The 20,563-nt window shown below is 42.9% G+C and overlaps 1 protein-coding gene across 1 annotated transcript in view; it reads left to right on the top strand.

Moving 5' to 3' along the window:
* The window catches only part of nckipsd (NCK interacting protein with SH3 domain), a 212,249-nt gene that overhangs the window by 105,007 nt on the left and 86,679 nt on the right, over nucleotides 1–20,563 (top strand). Inside the window, exons 2-3 of the mRNA XM_069936908.1 lie at nucleotides 15,819–15,931; nucleotides 17,439–17,634. Of these exons, the coding sequence (XP_069793009.1) occupies nucleotides 15,819–15,931; nucleotides 17,439–17,634 (309 nt within the window). The remainder of the gene's footprint in view (nucleotides 1–15,818; nucleotides 15,932–17,438; nucleotides 17,635–20,563) is intronic.

Here is a 20,563-nt window from a genome sequence, read left to right on the forward strand (position 1 = left end):
CCCTGATGCAGAGCTGGCTGACGTGGGAGGATGTGGGCTGTGCAGGAGTCCGAGTACAGTACCTCAATGTGGCTTTTGGTCTCGAATGCTGGTGGGAACCCATTTAACCCCCAACCCTTGAATCTCAGCCGCTTCTTCCCCGAGATTGGTTTCCCGTTAAATACCTAGCTTCAGGCCACTTTGTTCAATCATTCTCACTGCAGTGAATTTTTTTTTTCAGTTCAGTAGTTCCACCAACCTCCCCCCCCCCCCCCCCCCCCCCCACTCCCCACCTCGGGTACATCCTTGTGTTTTTCCATAACTTTGCTGCTTATCATCACTCCAACAAAGATTTTCTTCCTGGTAAATCTTTCACTTGCCCAGCTTTGTTTCCGAAAACTAAATCCAGAATTTACCTTCTTCACACTACAGACAGTCCCCTGGTTTACTACAAGTTCCATTACCGAAGTCTGTCTTTAACTCGAATTTGTATTTAAGTCAGAACAAGTTCATACGGTCCTTACTTAGTGTCAGTTAGGCAAAAGTTTATCTTACTACCAGTATATAGCATATTTAGTATATATTTTACCTTTCAATGCATATAAAACACTTCCCAATGCTAAAACATCTTAATGCAGCATGTAATAATGCAGTACTTACTGTACATTACCAAATCTCGGATTGATCTCTAAGCAAAAGAGATTAGAGTTCTATAGCCAGAATTTGGCGACCATATCAATGTCATAAAGTAAAAATAATAAATCACATCAGTTTTATTGGCAATTCAGCACCCACTTCATATGGCATTAAGTGCTGGAAGCTACTGCATAAAGGATGACTTTGCCAAGGGGGGTGGGCCGAGGGAGTATATATCGATCATATTCTATTTAGTATTCGCTATATATAAAAAAAAACAATCCAAGGATCAAACAGAAGTGAACCTTTGGAAGTGAGTCGATGGCAGTCAGTATTCTCGGAATGGCACAGTGGTAGCAGAAGAAAGCCAAGAGGAAAACATTTAAAGTACAAGACACATCAGCAAATGCTATCTCTTTGAGTTTTAACAATGCTAGTTTGGAGTACAAGTTTTCATTTCTTATAAAGGTGCTCGCGACCAAAATTAGCAGATAAGAATTTTACTGGGTGATTTACAACATGGAAAACTGGAGCCAATTTTCCCATCTGATTCAGTTTATCCAATCCAGTAGTGGGGGGCGGTGGTGGCCACATTGGAGTGAGCAGGAGGGTGGGAACTGCGTCAGAGCCAGCGGGGGGGGGGGGGGGGGGACACACATTGGAGTGAGCGGGGGAGGGGCTACGTCAGAGCAAAAAGGGGTGGAAACCGCGTCGGATCAAGCAGGGGGGAACCACATTGGAGTGGGTGGGGGGGAGATTGCGTTGGAGCAAGCAGGGTGGTGGCCGCGTCTGAACGAGTGGGTTGGGGACCACGTCGGGGGTGGGGGGGAGGGAGGCGTCACTTTTGAATTTAAATTAGAATTTAAATTATACTCAACCATGCTTGAACTGGAAGTGGACACCATTTTACTTCCGGTTGGTTTGCCGGCTCATAACTATGGGTTGTTTGTAAATCAGACATCTTCAACTTGGGGACTTCCTGTATATTCATTCGGGAGACTCTGAGTGCTGTAATCTGAAATCAGGGGCTGGGTTTCCATCTCATGTTCAGGTGGCATGGTTAGCACAATGCTATTACAGCACAAGCGACATATGTTTGAATCCAGCGCTGTCTCAAAGGAGTTTGTATGTTCTCCGTGTCTGCATGGGTTTCCTCTGGGTACTCAGTTTCCTCCCACATTCCAAAGATGCAGGGACTGTGTTGGAGCGAGTGGTGGGGGGAGGGGGAACCACGTCGGAGCAAGCGATGGCAGGGAGAACCCTGTCGACTGAATGGGGATGGGGAACCCTGTTGGAGTGCACGGGGGGGGGGATCCTGTGTCGGAGCGAGCAGGGCGGTAGCCACAATGGAGCAAGTGGGGGAGAAGATGCATAGAACATTATTACATACATCATATAAATAATATTTTAAAATTAGAGTCTCATATGATTCCCCAAATCTCATCCCCCTCCCCCCAACTGCAAACATTAAAAAAAAGAGGTGTTTGAGCTGCCTTCATTAATTAGTCCATGTCTTAATCTTCAGGAACTCAACACTATTAACCTAACTATATTATTTAAACCTTTTTGGAGAAGTTAATTATATCCTTAAGCCAGTATGATTCAAATAAGGTTGCCATATTTTAAGAAACACGTTGTATTTTTTCTAAGATTAGAAGTTATCTTTTCCAGGGGAGCACAAATTTGCATTTCCATATCCCAGTGAGTAATAGGTAGGGGGAGTCGGGCTTCCATGTCACAGTTGTACATCTCCTGGCTACTGCTAGTGCAATCGTCACAAACTCTATTTGATATTTTGATAGTATTTTGAGGTTTTATCAGAAGGTTGACAAAGGACGCAGCAGGCTATAAATCAGTAACAGATATAGGCAGAGAAATGGCAGATGGAGTTTAATCTGGACGGTGCGAGGTGTTGCACCTTGGGAGATTAAATCTGAAGCCAATCAGCGATTTTCTCCTTAAGGTGTTTAATCCTGGCAGACAAACTCAGGCCCTTGGCACGTTCCTCCTGTGCAACGTGGGAATGTGGATGCTGCCAGCGTGCGCAGGAAGTGTGCTGGCTGCAGCTCCTGACAGATTGCAGGGCAGCACTTGAGCTGCGCGTGGATTCTCATCAGAGCTCCTATGTTGCTGAGAATGCAGTTTAGCGAGTTAGTCATGCTGCAGGTGAAGGGGCTCAGGAAAGATGGAGTGGGTTACCAGCAAGCAGAGAGCAGCAGGTAGGTGGTGCAGAAGCCCCCGTTGCCATCTCCCTCCAACACAGATGGGCCACTTTGGATAATGTTGGGTGAGATCATTTTTAAAAAAAAACTTTATTTATAATATTTAAAAAGAAGATAATACAAACAAAATATAAACCCCATTATTACAAAAATAGATTAATAAAATAGATAATCTTTAGTGCATTAATCCCTCAATATAACCCACCCCCCAGCCCCTTAACAAAAAAAAAACCCAAACTATCCTATTTCTACAAACTATTGGAGCTTGTACAGAGATTAAAATATCTTAATGCAACATGCATAAATATTAGTTAAAAATAATCACAGCAACATAATTAACATGTACTAAGGCCCATATATTTTAAATATGGATCCCACATTTTAATAAAGAAAGAATAATTATGTTATTTTATCTAAAGAAATACAGGATTTTAATTCATTATGCCACCTTAACATACTAATCTCTACTTCATCTTTCCATGTTACTGCAATACATTTTCTCGCAACAGCTAAAGTTAAACGGATAAAGGCAATCTTGGGTGAGATAGTTCATTAAGGGAAGGCAACTTTGACACTGCGGGTGGCTCTACTGCACAAGGAGGTAGGAGAATGAGTGGCGGAGATGGAGTGGTAGGGGAATTCTGGTGAGGGCAATGGACACAATTCTGTGGCACAAATGGGACTGCTGGATGGTGTGTTGCCTCGCAGATGCAAGGGTCAGAGATGTCTCAGAGTAGCTGAAGGGCATTCTGAATGGGGAGTGTGAACAGCCAGTTGATGATGACACCTAGTATATTGTCATACACCGTGTACAGTATATATAGGCACTATAATTCTGACTTGGTGCAGCCAAACAGAACCTTCTGGAGCAAATCTACAATAGTAAACTAATTGAATTACATTAAAAGAGATAATAAATACACAAGATAGACAATCAATGTTCACAGTAATTCTCGTGCAAAAAGTGACTTGCAATAGTGCTGACAGTCCTTTGGTGGTATCGGCGCATTCCCTGATTAGTATAACAAGGGGAGGTTCAAGAGCTTGATATCTGTTGGGTTAAAAATGGTTCTTGAACCTAGAAGTGCCGATCTTCAAGCTTCTGTACCTTTTATACGAAGGTAGCAGTGAGGAGGTTGTGATCAGGGTGATGGCAAACCTTTATGATGATGGCAGCCTTTTTTTTTTGTAATTCTTTATTTATCGCACTATGAACTATATCAACCAATATATTTACAGATGCATCTCTTTAAACATTCACAGAGACATTTTCTCTTTTTTTTCCCCTTCCCACCCCCCTCCAAAAACAGTAAATAATGAACATATAAAATACAACAAAACAATATCTTTATACAAAAGGAATACAAACAAAAAAGACGTATCATCTACTTATATGCATTAAATCTGATCGTGTATATCTTCTTATCATTTTAGGTGGTAGTGGTCTGAGGCCTGCTCTTTCTGTTATGTTCCATGTATGGTTCCCAGGTTTTTTCAAACATTTTAACTTTGTCTTTTAAATTATATGTGATTTTTTTTTCCAATGGGATACACTTAAACTTGGTTATATATTCTGTTAATGTATATAGTCATATATCTTTATTTTTGCTTCTTTTCTGCCTCTTCACCACCTCCATCCCTTTTTTTTCCCATTACTGTTTTTTAAGTTTTCCTTTTTAATCTCAATATATGACTGTTCTCGGTCCCAAAGAAAGCCTTAAGACATGAAATACCCCAACAATCCCCACAAGCAATAACCCTTTAACCCCAAATGAACCTCCCCTCCTTGGATTGCCCCTTGTCCCTTGACGGCAACCACAACTCCCCTTTCCATTCGGTTTGCAAACTTACTTATAAGTGTCAACTGGTTTCGCAGTGACCATTATTCTCCCCCCCCCCAGCTCCCCCCAGAGAACACTATTTTCCTATACATATAACAAAGCTCTCTTTTTTATTCCCCTTCCCCTTTTTTGTATATTTTCTTGCCTGTCTTCCTTCTTGTCACTCTTCCTCCTCTCCTCTCCTGTCCTGCAAATGTTCAGCAAATTCTTGGGTTTTCTTTGGGTCCGAGAACAGTCTATTCCATTCCCCAGGAATAAATACTTTAAGTACTGCTGGATGTCTTAATATAAAGTTATAACCTTTCTTCCATAAGATTGTTTTCGCTGTGTTGAATTCCTTCCTCTTTAAAAGTTCAAAGCTTATGTCCAGGTAAAAAAATATTTTTTGTCCCTTATATTTCAATGGCTTATTATCTTCTCTAACCTTCTTTCTTGCCTTCTCCAGTATGTTTTCTCTTGTCATATATCTTAGAAGTTTTACCAATATGGATCTCGGTTTCTGATGTGGTGGCGGTTTCGGTACTAGTGCTCTATGCGCCCTTTTGATTTCTATTTCTTCATGTGAATCTGTCGTTCCCAGCACCTTCGGGGTCCATCCTTTTATAAATTCTGTCATATCTGACCCTTCTTTGCCTTCTTTCAGGCCCACTATTTGTATGTTGTTTCGCCTACTGTTCTTTTCCAATATGTCAATTTTTTGTGACAATAAATCTTGTGTCTCTTTAATTTTTTTTCACTCTCTTCCAACTTCCCTCTTAAATCACTTATCTCCATTTCTACAGCAGCTTTTCGTTTCTCCACATTTTCTACTCTTTTCACTATTTCAGTTATTTCCAACTCTAAGCTTTGCATTCTGTCTTCAGCTCTTTTCATTTATCTTTTGTGAACTAAATTCTAATGATAGCCATTCTTTGAATGACCTAATTTGTTCTTCAAAAGAGGCTTTATCTAAATTTTGTCCTTTTATTTTGCCTTCCTCTTTCCTTTGAAATTCTTGGTCTTCTTCCTCCTCTTCTTCTGTGTCTGTATTTATGTCTGTGTCATCTTCTTCTCTTCTCTGTATCTCTGTATCTTCATCTTTCTCTGGTGAGCTGCTTCTGTATCCTTGCTGGGCCTCAAGCTGCTGTGTCTCCTGCTGTTGGGCCTCCCACTGCAGGTCGACCTGCTGCTGGGCCCCCTGCTGCAGGCCGACCCGCTGCTGGGCCCCCTGCTGCAGGCCAACCCGCTGCAGGCTGACCTGCTGCTGGGCCCCCTGCTGCAGGCCGTCCCGCTGCAGGCCAACCCACTGCTGGGCCTTCTGCCGCAGGTCAACCCCCTGCCAGTTGCCCCGATGCTGCTCACCCTCTTCCAGCTCTTCATTCTCTTTCTCTCCACTCTTCTTTTCTTCTTTCTTGCTTACTTCCCCCAGCCGAATGCCCCGATACTGGGCGTCTCTCAGCTGGCTGCTCCTCAGCTGAGTCCCCCTCCCACCAGTGTTAACCTTTTTTACTTGCGCACTGCGCACCTCTTCTTGGCTCTGAGAGCCATTTTTGAAGTCCGCTGGTCGGGAGGACACTGCTCCTCTGGGGACTCACCAACATCGGCGATCGGCCACTCCTCTCCACGGTGGCTCTCTGCTCCGACGTGCAAGTAAGGCCTTCTTCTTTCTTCTCCAGCTGGTTCCACTCGACCAGCCACTACTCCATCACATGACTTCTGATGGCAGCCTTCTTGAAACAGCACCTCACACTGATGTCTGCAGTGTACGACCTGGCTATGTTTTGCTACCTTCTGCAGTCTTCTTTGTTCCTGGGTAAGCTATTGCACGATTAGAAGTTTGATAGAGTATTCAATGACTTGCAAAATCTCCTCAGACTCCTCTGAAAGTACAGACATAGGTGTGCCTTCTTCATGGTTGCCTCTATGTGCTGGCTCCAAGAGAGGTCTTCTGAAGTATGGACTCTCAGGAACGAAAGTTCTCACTCGCTCCACCTTTGTTCCATCAATGCAGGCAGGTGCTAGTATCATAGGCAAGAAAAGCAGGATGAATCCAACGAGCCAAATTAAGGGAGCTTGGACATCATTGAAAAAGTACGACCTCATAAGCAGTAGTCTCAGGACTGATACCAGTGCCACGTGCCAGTCAAAGTAGAGAGGGCAGGATAGTTAGGATGAATCCATGAATTGAGGAGTGGCATAAGAGGGAGGCTTTCAGATTCCTGGATAACTGGAACCAGTGCTGGGGGAGGTGTGTACGGTGCAAACTGGATGGTGTACACCGAGGCAGGACAGAATACTGGAGGAGCATTTTTGCTTGTGTTGTTGAGGTGGGTTTAAACTAATATGGCAGAGGGGGGTGAAGTGGAAGGTGGGAAGCTATGCAAAAGGCAGAGAGGAAAAGTGAAAAGACAGAAAGATTACCTGATTTTAAAAGGACTATGAGTTTAAGGACACTTTATCTGAATGCCTGCATCTCAGTGAACTTGTACAAATCAGTACAAAGGAATTTAGTGGCCATTACAGACATATGATTGCAGCATCGAGATGATTGGGAATTAAATATCCAAGAGTTTCAGGTATTTCAGAAAGGATAAGGAATGAATGAAATGAATGAAGGCATCAAATCAAAAGCTCATGGATACAAAGTTGTCAAGATTAATGGGAAACTGGAAGACCAGGAAAGCTTTAAAAAGCAATAAAGGACCTCCAAGCAAGCAATAAACAAAGTGAAAAATAGATTATGAAAGTAAACCAACAAATAAAAACTGATAATAAATTTATTTTATAATATATAAAGAGAACAAGGGCAGCTAAAGTGAATGGAAGTCCATTGGAAGATGAGAAGTGGGAATTAATGATGGGTAATATGGAAATGAGTAAGGCTTTGAATGACTATTTTATGTCAGTCTTCAATGTGGAAGTCACGGGTGACTTGCCAAAGAGAGTTGTTATGGATGTGATAGAAGATGAGGGCATCAGTGCAATGGCTTTCACTAAAGAGGCGATGCTGGGCAAGTTTGTGGGCCTAAAGATAAATAAGTCCCCTGGTCCTGATGGAATGCATCCCAGGAAACTGAAAGAAATGGTGGAAATTATGGTGGAGGCATTGGTAGCAATTTCTCAAAATTCTCTGCTCTGTGTGCAGATCCTGACAGATTAGAAGACAGGAAATGGCATGCCACTGTTTTAAAAAGGATATCAGCAAAATAAATAACGATAGGCCAGTTACCTTAATGTCTATTGTTAGGGAAATACTTTAAGCTATATTTAAGGAAGAAAGTTGAAGTGGTGAATGCAGACTCAACTTTCACATTTAAGAAAAATTTGGACAGATACATGGATGGGAGGGGTATGAAGGGCTATGGACTAGGTGCAGGTCAGTGGGACTAGGCAAAATAATAGTTCAGCACAGACTAGAAGGGCCAAAGGGTCAGTTTTATGTGCTATAATGTTCTTCTTCTTTGGCTTGGCTTCGCGGACGAAGATTTATGGAGGGGGTAAAAAGTCCACGTCAGCTGCAGGCTCGTTTGTGGCTGACCAGTCCGATGCGGGACAGGCAGACACGATTGCAGCGGTTGCAAGGGAAAATTGGTTGGTTGGGGTTGGGTGTTGGGTTTTTCCTCCTTTGCCTTTTGTCAGTGAGGTGGGCTCTGCGGTCTTCTTCAAAGGAGGCTGCTGCCCGCCAAACTGTGAGGCGCCAAGATGCACGGTTTGAGGCGTTATCAGCCCACTGGCGGTGGTCAATGTGGCAGGCATAAATAGAGAGACATTGGGATAGAAATTTTTCCATCAGGCAGACACAGCATGGATTCAGGAAGGACAGGGCCCATTTGACAAATTTAGTGGAGTTATTTGGGGATAAAATGAGTACAATGGATAGAGGGGAACAATTTTGAAAACATTTTGTAGGAGCACAATTGAGTGCGTCCTCTCTGGTTGCATCACTGTGTGGGACAGTAGCTGCAAAGCATCAGACTGGAAGTCAATACAGATGATCATCAAAATGGCTGAGAAGATCACTGGGGTTTCCATTTCCTCTATTAACGACATTCTCCAGGAGTGTTGCTTAAATGGGGATCATAAAAGACCCTTTCCATCATGCACTAAGTATTTTTGATGTACCACCATCAAAAAGGAGGAACATGAGCATTTAAATCAGGACTGCAAAGCTGGGAAATAGGTTCTTCCTGCAGGCTGTGAGACTGATGAACAGTATCCTGTAACTGAGCAAATCATCCCAAAATATTTAAATGTTTATTTATTTTAAGTTATTATGTATGTAAGTATGTGATTATTATGTACTGTGTATTGTGTGTATGTGTGTATACTGTGGTCTGGAGAAATGCTGTTTCATCTGGTTGTACATGTACAGGCAGATAATAATGAACTTGAACTTGAGATAGATGTTAAACATTTGTATTTCCAGAAGGTATTCATATAAAAGACTTGTGCATAAAAAGATGCATGAAGTTGGAGGTAATGGATTGGCATGAATTTAAAAATTAAAGATTTGAAAGAGGGGACCGAGTGTAGCTTATCTAAGTTCGCTGATGGCACCAAATTGAGCAGAAAAGTAAATTGCAGAGAAGTTGTATGGAGATATAGATAAGTTAAATGAGTGGCAAGGTCAGGCAGATGGAGATCAAGGTTGGTTAAAAAAAAGATCAGATTATTATTTGAACAGTGAAATATTGGACCATGCTGTTGTGAAGAGGGACATGGGAGTGCTTGTGCATGAATCGCAAAAGGTTGGATTGCAAGAGCAACAATTTATCAAGAAGGCAAATGGGATGTTGGCCTTCATTGCTGACGGGATTGAATTTAAGAGCAGGGAGGTTCTGCTATAATTGTACAGTGTACTGAGTTGGTTGGTGAGTTTGCAACTACAGCACTGCATGCAGTTCTGGTCTCCATAATTGAGGAAGGATATTCTGGCTTTGGAGGACATTCACTGGGTTGATTCCAGAGATGAAGGATTAACTTCTGAGGAGAGATTGAATCGCCTGAGACTGCACTCACTGGAATTCAGAAGAATGGGAAAGGGATCTGATAGAATCATATGAAATTATGAAAGGAATGGACAAGATAAAGGAAGGAAAGTAGTTTCTACTGGTAGTGAGACTAGATTGAGGGGATATAGCCTCAAGATTCCAGGGAATAGATTTCAGACAGAGATGAGAAAGAACTGCTTTTTCCAGAGAGTGGTGAATCTGTGGAATTCTCTGCCCAGAGAAGCAGTGATAGTTGCCTTGTTAAAAATAATTAAGAGAGAGATAGATTTTTGCATTGTTGGGGAATTAGGCTTTTTGGGAAAGTAGTGGTAAGGTGAAGTTGAGTCCACAGCCAGATCAGCCATGACCTTATTAAATGGCGGAACAGGTTCAATGGGCCAGATGGCTGTCTCCTTTTCCTTTTCCTGATGTGTCCATAGCACCTTGAAAGTGGAGCACCAATAGTCTAGGTGGTAAAGAAGGCATACAATAAATTTGCCCTCATTGGTATAACCATCAGGAATTCATGTTGCAACCGTATATGGGCCACATTCGGGATACTGTGTGCAGGTTTGGTTACCACACTATTGGAAGGATGTGGAAGCTTTGGAGATCAAAGAGTAGCAGTCCACCTGGATGGCTGGATTGGAGAGTATTATCTACAAGGTTGGATGGAGCTTCTTTGTTTTTCATGGAGCAAGGGAGGCTGAGGGTTGAGAAATTTAGAAAATTATATGAGGAAGAGATAGAACATGGAACAATACAGGCCCTTCAGCCCATGATGTTGTGCTGACCTATGTAAACATACTCCACAATCTAAACTTTCCTGAATTCACACCAATAACCCTCCATTTTTATTGCATCCATGCATCTGTCTAAGAGTCTTTTAAATGTTGCTATTGTACCAGCCTCTACCACCATGCCTGACAATTCATTCCAGGCACCCATCCCTCTTTGTGTAATAAACTTGCCCCTAACATCTCCCCTAAACTTTCCTCCCCTCAACTTAAATAGATGTATTTGTTACCTTTACCCTGGGAAAAAGATGCTGTCTGTCCACCCCATCTATTGTCTCTCATAATCGTATATTCCTCTATCGGTCTTTGCTCCAAAGTGAAAAGCCCCAGCTCTCTTAACCATGCCTGACATGTTCTCCCATCCAGGCAGCATCCTGGCAATCTCCTCTGCACTCTCTTCAAAGCTTCCACATCCTTCCAGTAATAAGGCATCCAGGACAGAACACAATATTCTCAGTGTGGTCTAACCAGAATTTTATATGGCTGTAACATTTCTTCAGGGCTCTTGAACTCAATCTCCAACTAATGAAGGTCAGCATACCATAAGCCTTCTTAGCACCCTGTTAACCAGCATGGTAACCTTGAGAGATCTATGGATTTAGACTCCAAGGTCCCTCTGTTCTTCCACACTGTTAAGAATCCTGCCATTGACCATGTACTCCACTTTCAAATTCGACCTTAAAAATGTATCACTTCCCATTTATTTGGATTGAACTCCATCTGCCATTTCTCCACCCAGCTCTGCATCCTGTCTATATCCTGTTGGACAAAGGATAACCACTACACTACCCACAACACCTTCTACACTACCCACAACACCTTCTACACTACCCACAACACCTTCTACACTATCCACAACACCTTCTACACTACCCACAACACCTTCTACACTATCCACAACACCTTCTATACTACCCACAGCACTTCCAACCTTTGTGCCATTTGCAAACTTACTGACTCATCTTTCCACTTCTTTGTCCAAGTCATTTATAAAAATCACAAAGAGCAGTGGTCCCAGAACAGATCCCTGTGGAATTTCACTAGTCACTGACCTCCAGACAGAATACGTTCCATCTACTACCCTCTCCTGCCTGCTGGCAAGCCAATTCTGAATCCTCACTGCCAGGATAAAATTCAGCAATTAATAAAACAATGAGGACATACAAAGGGCTTCTCTCATGAAGTACATGAGCCAAAATCTGTTTCACTAGATGAGTAACAGAGGCACTTTGCAGCAAGAATGTTCCTTTCATTATCATCTTGGCCTGGATAATTTTGTTTCAATGAAACACAATTGTAGAATGTGAATCCTTTGGTTTGTAAATTATGTTCTACATCAAGGATGGATGAATTCCAAATTGGTTGGAACAAGTCCAGTTCAGGGCTGTTTCAGGAGAAAGATGGGCGAGTTGGTTTTCAGGGAAATGCATGGTCTTGATTCCAAGGGAAACACATGGTCTTAATTCCAAGAACAGAGGACTCTTGGTTAGACAGGGTTTGGTATTCGACCTGCAATATTGTCATATGTGTTTGATACAACCTCAAATGAATGGCAAATTGTACATCCATAAACCTTGCTCTGAGCACGATAGAATTGCCAACAGGAATTTGGGGCTATATTGGCTTCTTTCCACAATATTTTAGATCTCGCTTTATCATATAATTTAGCTTGGCTCACACAAGTCTCCAAGGTCAGTCACAACCTTAGCTCTGCGTGAAATAGAGGGAATCTGAATCCAGTGTGCTCTGGACTAGAATGATGAGGTGACAAAGCTCTGGAGCAGGCTACACAGACCTGCCAGTTCCCTGACAGAGGAGCATCCCACTGCCCTACTCTTTCCCCATCATTGTGCAATTGCCCTTTTAAATTACTTATCCATTTCTCTTTGGAAACTTATTATGCAGTTGCTCAGGTTTCGCTTGCAGTTAGTACCTGTGCACAACAATGCACCGTGTTAAAAGAACCCTAATAAAATCAACAACTGGTGCTGCCCTTTATTGTACATAAAATTTGATTTATTCCACAGTGAAAACAATTATAATCATATGCGGTTGGAATTTCTCCACTCTGGAAATAAGATCATTCATGAATCATTCTTGTATTTTCCCTGAAATACTCCATGTGTAAATGTAGCTGAAATCAGGTCACCAAGACTAGTCTGCTGGTGGGGCATGCTCAGAATAAAGGTTTAATTGCAGTGTTTTATCAGTTACAGAGCTATTTGAAAGGGGCCAGTTAGCCTGGATGAATTCCCTTTCTTGGGGCTTTGCTTGATAATGAACACTGTCACACCACACTTGTTCTTCCCCCAACTGATCTCAGGAAAACTGGAGCAGAAGTAGACCCTGGACCCTCAAACTCGTTCCATGAGGGGGTGGGTGGGGGCAGAAGAATCTAAAACTAGATGTATGGCAAGAAAGGAATGATTTAAAAGAGATCTTCTTCACACAGAGGCACTGGGTATGTGGCATGAGCTGCCAGAGAAAGTAGTAGCGATGGGGATGATTTTTAACACCCAGAGGATTTTTCAACAGCTCTTCAGATGGTGGAGGTTTAGAAGGATAGGGGCCAAATGCAGGTAGTTGGCAGGGAAAGGAAGGGCTGAAGGGCCTGATTCTGTGAGATAGATGAGGGTGTCTGGAATGGGCTGCCAGGGGTAGAGGTGAAGCCAGATATGATACCTGTGTTTAATAAGTGTTTAGATAGGCACATAAACTGATGGGGAACGGAGGGATGCTGATCACGTGGAGGCATTGAATTTTCAATGGCATCATGCTTGGCACAAATATGGTAGGCCCTTGGTTCTGTTCCAGTGACGTCCTCGTCTGTGACATGGACTACCTGCAGCAGGTATCTCACACCGCCATCACTGCCTCCTCAATCTCCTTCCAATCCTCTGGAGGGATCATTGTCCCTTCCCCGGCCAGCACCTCCTGAAGTGAGCCCCTGGTGACACTCTGTTCCAGTGAGCAGGCATATGCCTGACACACCAAACTCTGGAAGCAGGCTCTCTATTCTGTCATGGGAAAAAGTGCAAGGATGGGATGCTAACCTCCTTGGAAAGAAATGCAATATCCCATCCAAATCCTGGGACCCTCCAGCGCATGACACTCAAAGTGAACACAATTGAACTGGTTCTTTTTTATTTTTGAATATTTTATTTTTGAATTTCACAGACTAGTATAAATTCAAACATACAATACAATGTCTTCCAACGTAAGTATAACTGGGTTCTCTTGTTGCGTGTACAGAGAACAGTGAAAAACTTGGTTTTGCAAGATATCCAGGGTGTCACAGTCAGCGCAACACTATTACAGTTCCATTGATCTGGATTTAAATCACGTGACCCGCGTGGGTTTCCTCCCACCTTCCAAACACATATGGGATTAGTAGGTTAATTGGGTGTAATTCGTGAGCCGGAAGGAACCTTCTATCATGATGCCTCATTAAAATTAAAAATTAAAAATCAACCCATACATAAATACAACAGGTGGTGTCAAATAAAACACAAGAGTAGAATCTAATGTTACAAAGTGCAGTTAAAACAGGGCACAGGGAGGGAGGTTCGTGAGATCAAGATATCATCTTTTACTCACAGAAGGTCCATTCAAGTGTCCGATAACAGCAGGAAAGAAACTGTCCTTCAATCTTGACGTTTTCAAGCTCGTGTATCTTCTGCCTGATTGGGGGGGGGGGGGGGTAGAAGAGAGTGTGACTGGGGATGAGGTGGGTCCTTTAGTGCGTTGGCAGCTTTCCTGAGACAGCAGACGTGAAGACGGAGTGGATGGAGGGGAAGAGAATGTGACTAGCTCCTTCCGTGTGTCGACAGCTTTCCCGAGGCAGTGGAAGGTATAGACGGAGTGGATAGAGGGGAGGGGGTTGTGTGATGTCCCGAGATGTGTTCACAACTCTCCTCTCAGATTTGTTGTGGTCTTAGGTGGAGCAGTTCCCTCGCTCTTTCAATCTTTTTATTGAGCTTTATAGAACAAGAACACATTGTACAGAGAACACAAGGTTACCAGTATAAATACATTTCCAAAAATAGAACAATAATGATAAACCCCTTCCCCAGAAATGTTGTTGGAATGACTAAAATGGTAAGAAAGAAACCAAAGAAAACAACTCTAATCCCTACTGAAAAAACCTGGGATGCTGAATCTATAAAACATTACCAACTGAAAGAAAAACCATGTGCATAAATAAATACATTCAATGATCAAGATTAACATTTAGTGAGCACAAAATTAGGCCATAAAAGGATTCCAAATTTTATGGAAATTGGTGTTAGTATACAACGGGGAACACCTGCCCTTTTCTAAATTAAGGCAAGACATGGCATAACCACTGAGTACTAGTGGGTGGAACAGGATCTTTCCATCCAAGTAGGATAGCTCTCCATGCCCTAAGAGTTGTAAATAGTATGACTTGACGAACAAATGAAGAAAATAGCTCGTTATATCTTCTAATGCTCCAAACAAAGCCATTAAAGATTAACATGTAACATTATTGACAAAACACAAAAAATCTCCTTCCAATAAGGATCAAGAGCTCAACAAGACCAGAACCTATGTTTCAAGTTTGCTTTCCCGTCGTTACATCTGTCACATTGGGGATTTAGATCAGGAAATAGGTTGGAGCAGTTCCCGTCCCAAAATGTGACGTATCCAGACAAAACATACCTTGTCCTCCTGGAAAAGAGAGTCAGAGTCATTAGGGATGTGTTGAATGTCATCAGGTTTCTGAGGGAGTCGGTGTGTTGGTGCGCGTTCTCGGTTGTTGTGCCAATGTGGTTGGACCAGGGCAGATTGTTGGTGATATTCACAGCGAAAAATGTAAAGCTCTTCACCACCTCCACTTGGTACAGCGGTGGAAGAGGGAGACGTGTTTGCTCTACCCCACATCCTGAACTCAACAACTAGTGCCTTGGTTTTGCTAACATGGTGGGAGAGCTTCTTGTTCTGACTCCATGTTACCAGACACTCTCTCCTTCCTGTTGTCTGTCAAGAAAGGGCACTCAGGATGGTGTTGAGATCCTTGACTGCCTGAACCAGTAACACCCAGGGCAGGAAGGGTGTAGCACCCAAAATGTTCCTACCCTCTCAGGGACACCCTGTCCTAACTAGAGAAGAATCTACAGTTCACTCATTCATCCTTTGGTCACCTCAGCAAGTTACCCTCAATCCAGACTAACTTCCAACTACTTTCCGTATTTTAATCTTTGTAGAGGATGCAATGTGATTTATATTTCAAAAAACACTATTTTCTTTAAAATTATGGTGCTAAATTTCAAACGCATTCGTTAATGAGACAGACTGTTAGCTAAGTTGAGCAGCCACCTGGATTTACTCCTCTTTCTGTTGTCCCCAACCAAGTCAAATCAGCAAGATCTGGTCCTCCAGTCGATTGACCGGGCAATTGAAGCGATTCATAATGCAGCAATGAAGGCTGGTGGCAAATACAACTTGGAGCAACGGGAAGTTCTACAGTAAGTGTAACCTGGAATTGTGTCTATGTACAGAACAAGGTTGGTGGGGGACAAAATGGCTTGACCTTGTGTGTACATGCCTGTGTCCATCTGATTGTGGGTGTGCCATTGATCTGAACAACCGACTGGTCTATTCACTAGTGTGCTGTATGTGAGTGAAGTTGTCATATATCATGATCAAGGCCAAGGAAACAGAAAATGTTCAAAGTCTTCAGTGGGTCAGGCAACATCTGTGGAGAGGGCTTGCTTTAAATTGTGGGGAAGGTGCAGGATGAAGAAGACACAGGGTGTCCTTGCAGTGCACTGGAGACAAGGCAAACACGGCTGGTACAGATTGATGAGAGACGCTTGTTAATGGTCTGAAGGAGCTGCAGAGAGCAGAGAAGGGTTAAAAGAGCAATGCTTGAGCTGAGATGCTGAATGGAGCATGTTACAGCAGAAGCAATAGGAACCACTGGAAGAGGCTACAGGACACACAGTGTATGTGAGGTGAGGAAGACTGATTTACAGTCACAGTTAGATGACCTTGCATCAGAACTGATCTGCTCAGAAACAAATGGGAAAGGCTGGTTGTTTGAAATGATTGACTTCCCTGTTGAATAGTGAGGGCCCCAGAGTGCCTTGTCAGAGGATGGAATTTTGGGCCATGGGTTTTGGACGTTTTGTTTGTCTCCTGCACTTTTTCCAAAGGCTGAGAGGTTGGCGTGAGTGGTGCAGGGAGTTCAAATGACAAGCAGACTCAACAGAGGCGTCCTGCAGAGGGGATTGATTCTCCTGTACAGAGCCCACATCACCATGCAAGCTTTACCTGGAAGGACAATTTGAAGCACTTAGCTGGTGGAAAGGGGGAAGGGGAAAATGCAAGATGTTAACTTGTTGCCTTGTGTGGCAGTGATAATTTTGAAATGATGATAAATAATTCCTTGTGCATGAGGCAGCTGAGGGACAATGGGCAAGAAGCAGGGACGTGGGACCAACTGTTAATGTGCTGGCACAATATAACCTTCCCAGCTGTAGGTTTCCATATTAAAGGGGGAATTTTTTTTATTTATACATTTACGCCATATAAATATAATAAAGCAAGAGGGAAAGGAATTTTGGGCTGAATATCAAATGTAAATGATTTAAAATGCATTTTCTAGATGAACTTTTTTTTAAATGTATGAAGACTATTTTGGGTTAAGTTTCCCAAGGCAAGTTTTGAAATAGCTCGGCAGGCATTTTGGAGTGTTGGTAGTTCAATCCCAGTGTGAAGATATTGAGAGTTGAAACTCATGGTGGGAATGTCTTCACCTGAATGGTCCCATTGTTTCAAGGAAACTGCTCACCACCACTGTCACGTGGGCAGTCAGTGCTACTTCAGCTAGTCATTTCCAGACCCTGAAAAATGAACTCAGAAACAAAAACTTGTAAGTGATTATCAAAGACCTTCACATCTGTGATAGAAAATCCAATGAGAGATATCTCTGTCACTTCCCAAACTGACCGTCTATTCTGTCCCATGAAGGAAGTTAATCCACCATCGAAAGTCGACCATTGCTCGAAAAGACCTGGTTCCCAGCCAGCAGAATGTGAATCCCACACCGAACCTCACCGAGAACCAGGAGGAGACAGGTTCCCAGCCAGGCGGACAGGCCAAGATTCTGCCTGATCCTTCCCCTTGTCTGCCAAGTGCAGTGTTTGCAGAGGGCACCACATACCAGGTAAAATACACAAGAAGCAAACGTTTCATTTTCTTCTAGTCTGCATTTATTTTAGAGTCTTTGGCATTTTTTTGTGTTTAAATTTAATTTTATTATGAGGTAGATACAAATCTGTATTGAGCAATTTATCAGTGAGTAATATTAGTATTGGTAACATTGCAACCATATCATACATCACAGGACAGTACAGGCCCTTTGGCCCATTATGTTGTGCCATCCTATGTAAACCTACCCACAACAATATAATCCTCCCCTCTCTAACATGCATAACCCTCTATTTTTCTTACATCCATGTGTCTAAGAGTCCTTTGAATGTCCCTATTGTACCAGCTTCCACCACCACCTATGACAATGCATTCCAAGTACCTAACACTCTTTGTGTAAAAGGCCCACCTCTAACACCTCTCATAAACTTCCCTCCATTCTCCTTGAACAGATGTCCTCTGGTGTTTGCTATTGTTGCCCTGGGAAAAGGTCCTGGCTGTCCACCCTTTCTAAGCCCCTCATAATCTTATACACCTCTCCTCATCCTCTGTCACTGCTAGGAGAAAATCCCTTTCCTCATAAACCTGTTCTCCATTTCAGGCAACATTCTGTAAAATCTCCGCTACCCCCCTCTCCAAAGCTTCTACTTCCTTTCTTTTTTGAGGTGACCAAAACTGAACACAATACTGTTCACTGCAGTACATCAAAAGTGCTGGAAAAACTCTGCAGGTCAGGCAATGTCCAGAGAAAGTAAAAGGCAGTTGACATTTCAAGCATGAGCCCTTCTTCAAGAGTATCAAAAATCAGACAGATGAGGAAAGGGGAATGGGGAGGAGCATAGGCTAAGAGATAAGAGATAATTGGTGGATACTGGTTGGAGGGTAGAATAGGAGGAAGGTGAAGGGGAGGGAGCGGAGGGAGAAGAAAGATCTCTGATAGGAATGTAAACTATTAGAGAGCTATCTTTGTCAGATTTCCATCCTCTCCCCATCAACTTCTTTCTCTTCCACCCTCCCATCTGTATTCACCTTTTATATGTTACTCTGCACTTCTCACCCCTCTCCTCCCCAATCCCCTCACCCCACACCTTTCTATTCAGGTGACTGCCTGATTTTTAACATTCCTGATGAAGGGCTCAGGTCCGAAATGTCAACTGCCTTTTACATGGATGCAGCCTGACCTGCTTAGTTTCTCAAGCGTATTTGTGTCCTGCATTAGACCCTAGGATCTGAAGATTTTCTGGTTTACTATAATCAAGTGTGGTCTAACCAGAATATTATAGAACTGCAACATTACCTCGGGATTCTTGAACTCATTCCCCAACTAATGAGAACCAACACACCATATTGCCTTCATAAGTCACCTCATCAAATTTATGCAACAACCTTGAGGGATCTATGAATCTGGATCCCAAGATCCCTCTGTTCTTTAACACTGTTAAAAATCCTGCCATTAACCATGTACTCCACCTTCAAGTTCGACCTTCCAAACTGCATCACCTTACACTTATGCACATTGAACTCCATCTGCAACTTCTTCACCCAACTCTGCATTCTATTTCCTGTGTAACCTTTTATAACCTTCCAGACTATCCACAATGTTTACAACCTTCGTATCATCTGTAAACTTACTGACCAACCCCTCTCCTTCTTGATCCAAGTCATTTAAAAAAACACAAAGAGCAGGAATCCCAGAACAGATCCCTTTGGAATGCCACTCGTCACTGACCTCCTGGCAGAATATGTACTCCTGGCCTCTGCCTTCTACAGGCAAGTTAGTTCCAAATCCCCAAGCAGCCAAGTTTCCATCGATCCCATGGCTCATGACTTTCTGAATGAGTCTACCATGGTGGACCTTGTCAATCACCTTACTAAAATCCATGCACACCATGTCCACCCACCTTCATCAATTTCTTTTATCATTCCTTTGAGAAAATCAGTTAGACGTGAGACATGATCTTCCCTCACAAAGCAGTGACAACCATCCCTGAGAAGACTGTGCTTCTCTAAATGTTTGTAAACCCAGTCTATAAGAATCCTCTCCAATAGTTTGCCCACCACTCACTGGTCTATAATTCCCAGGACTGTCCCTCTTACCTTTTATAAAGAAGGAGACTACATTTACCATTCTCTCAATCATTTGGTACCTCACCCTGTGGCCAGGAAGGACGTAAAGATCGTTGGCAGTGCCCCAGCAATCTCCTCTTTTGCTTACTCTAGTTATCTGGGGTATATTCTATCTGGTCCCAGGGACTTATCTGGCATTTCCTCTTTCTTAACCTTCATATGCATTAGCACATTAGCGTGTTCTCACATTGACCAAGATACCTCTCCCTAGTGAATTGAAGAAAAATATTGTCAAGGAGCCACTATCCATAAATTAGAAATATGCACTGCCTGTTTCCATTAGATGGGAGGTGGCAGCTATTCCTGGGTGATGTTTGGTAAGTATTCATGTACACAGGTGGTTTAACAGCACTTAACAGCAACCATTCCGTGCTCAGCATTCCAATGGGCTGTGAGGCCATAGTCAATTCTGCAACCTGAGCCACATGGCCCTGACCTCACTTATTCACTTCACCTGCTGCTGTGGACCAAGATGGTCAATGCAAACTTCCTGAGGGAGGATTTAATGCCAAGCTTTGCTTGTCAGCCCTAAAACCATTTTGTAATTACAGCCAGCAAGAAATCCCAGCCATCCAGCACAGAGAATATTGGGCAGCAGTAAATCACTGTCAGGCATTGGTAGATTGATGGGCTGGTCATGATCAGGGAAGAAGCAATTGGTGGTAACCTGAATTCTGCCAGCCTCAAGTTAAAACAGTGGACTGCAAAGTTAGAGCCAAAGAACAAGCTCTTCGGCCGAAATAGTCCATGGTATCCGAGCTAATCCTGTTTCCCTGTTTTTAGTCCATTGTAAGACATCAAAGCAGAATTAGGCCATT

This window comes from Narcine bancroftii, chromosome 5 (assembly GCF_036971445.1).
Source record: "Narcine bancroftii isolate sNarBan1 chromosome 5, sNarBan1.hap1, whole genome shotgun sequence".
In the NCBI taxonomy this organism is placed as follows: Eukaryota; Metazoa; Chordata; class Chondrichthyes; order Torpediniformes; family Narcinidae; genus Narcine; species Narcine bancroftii.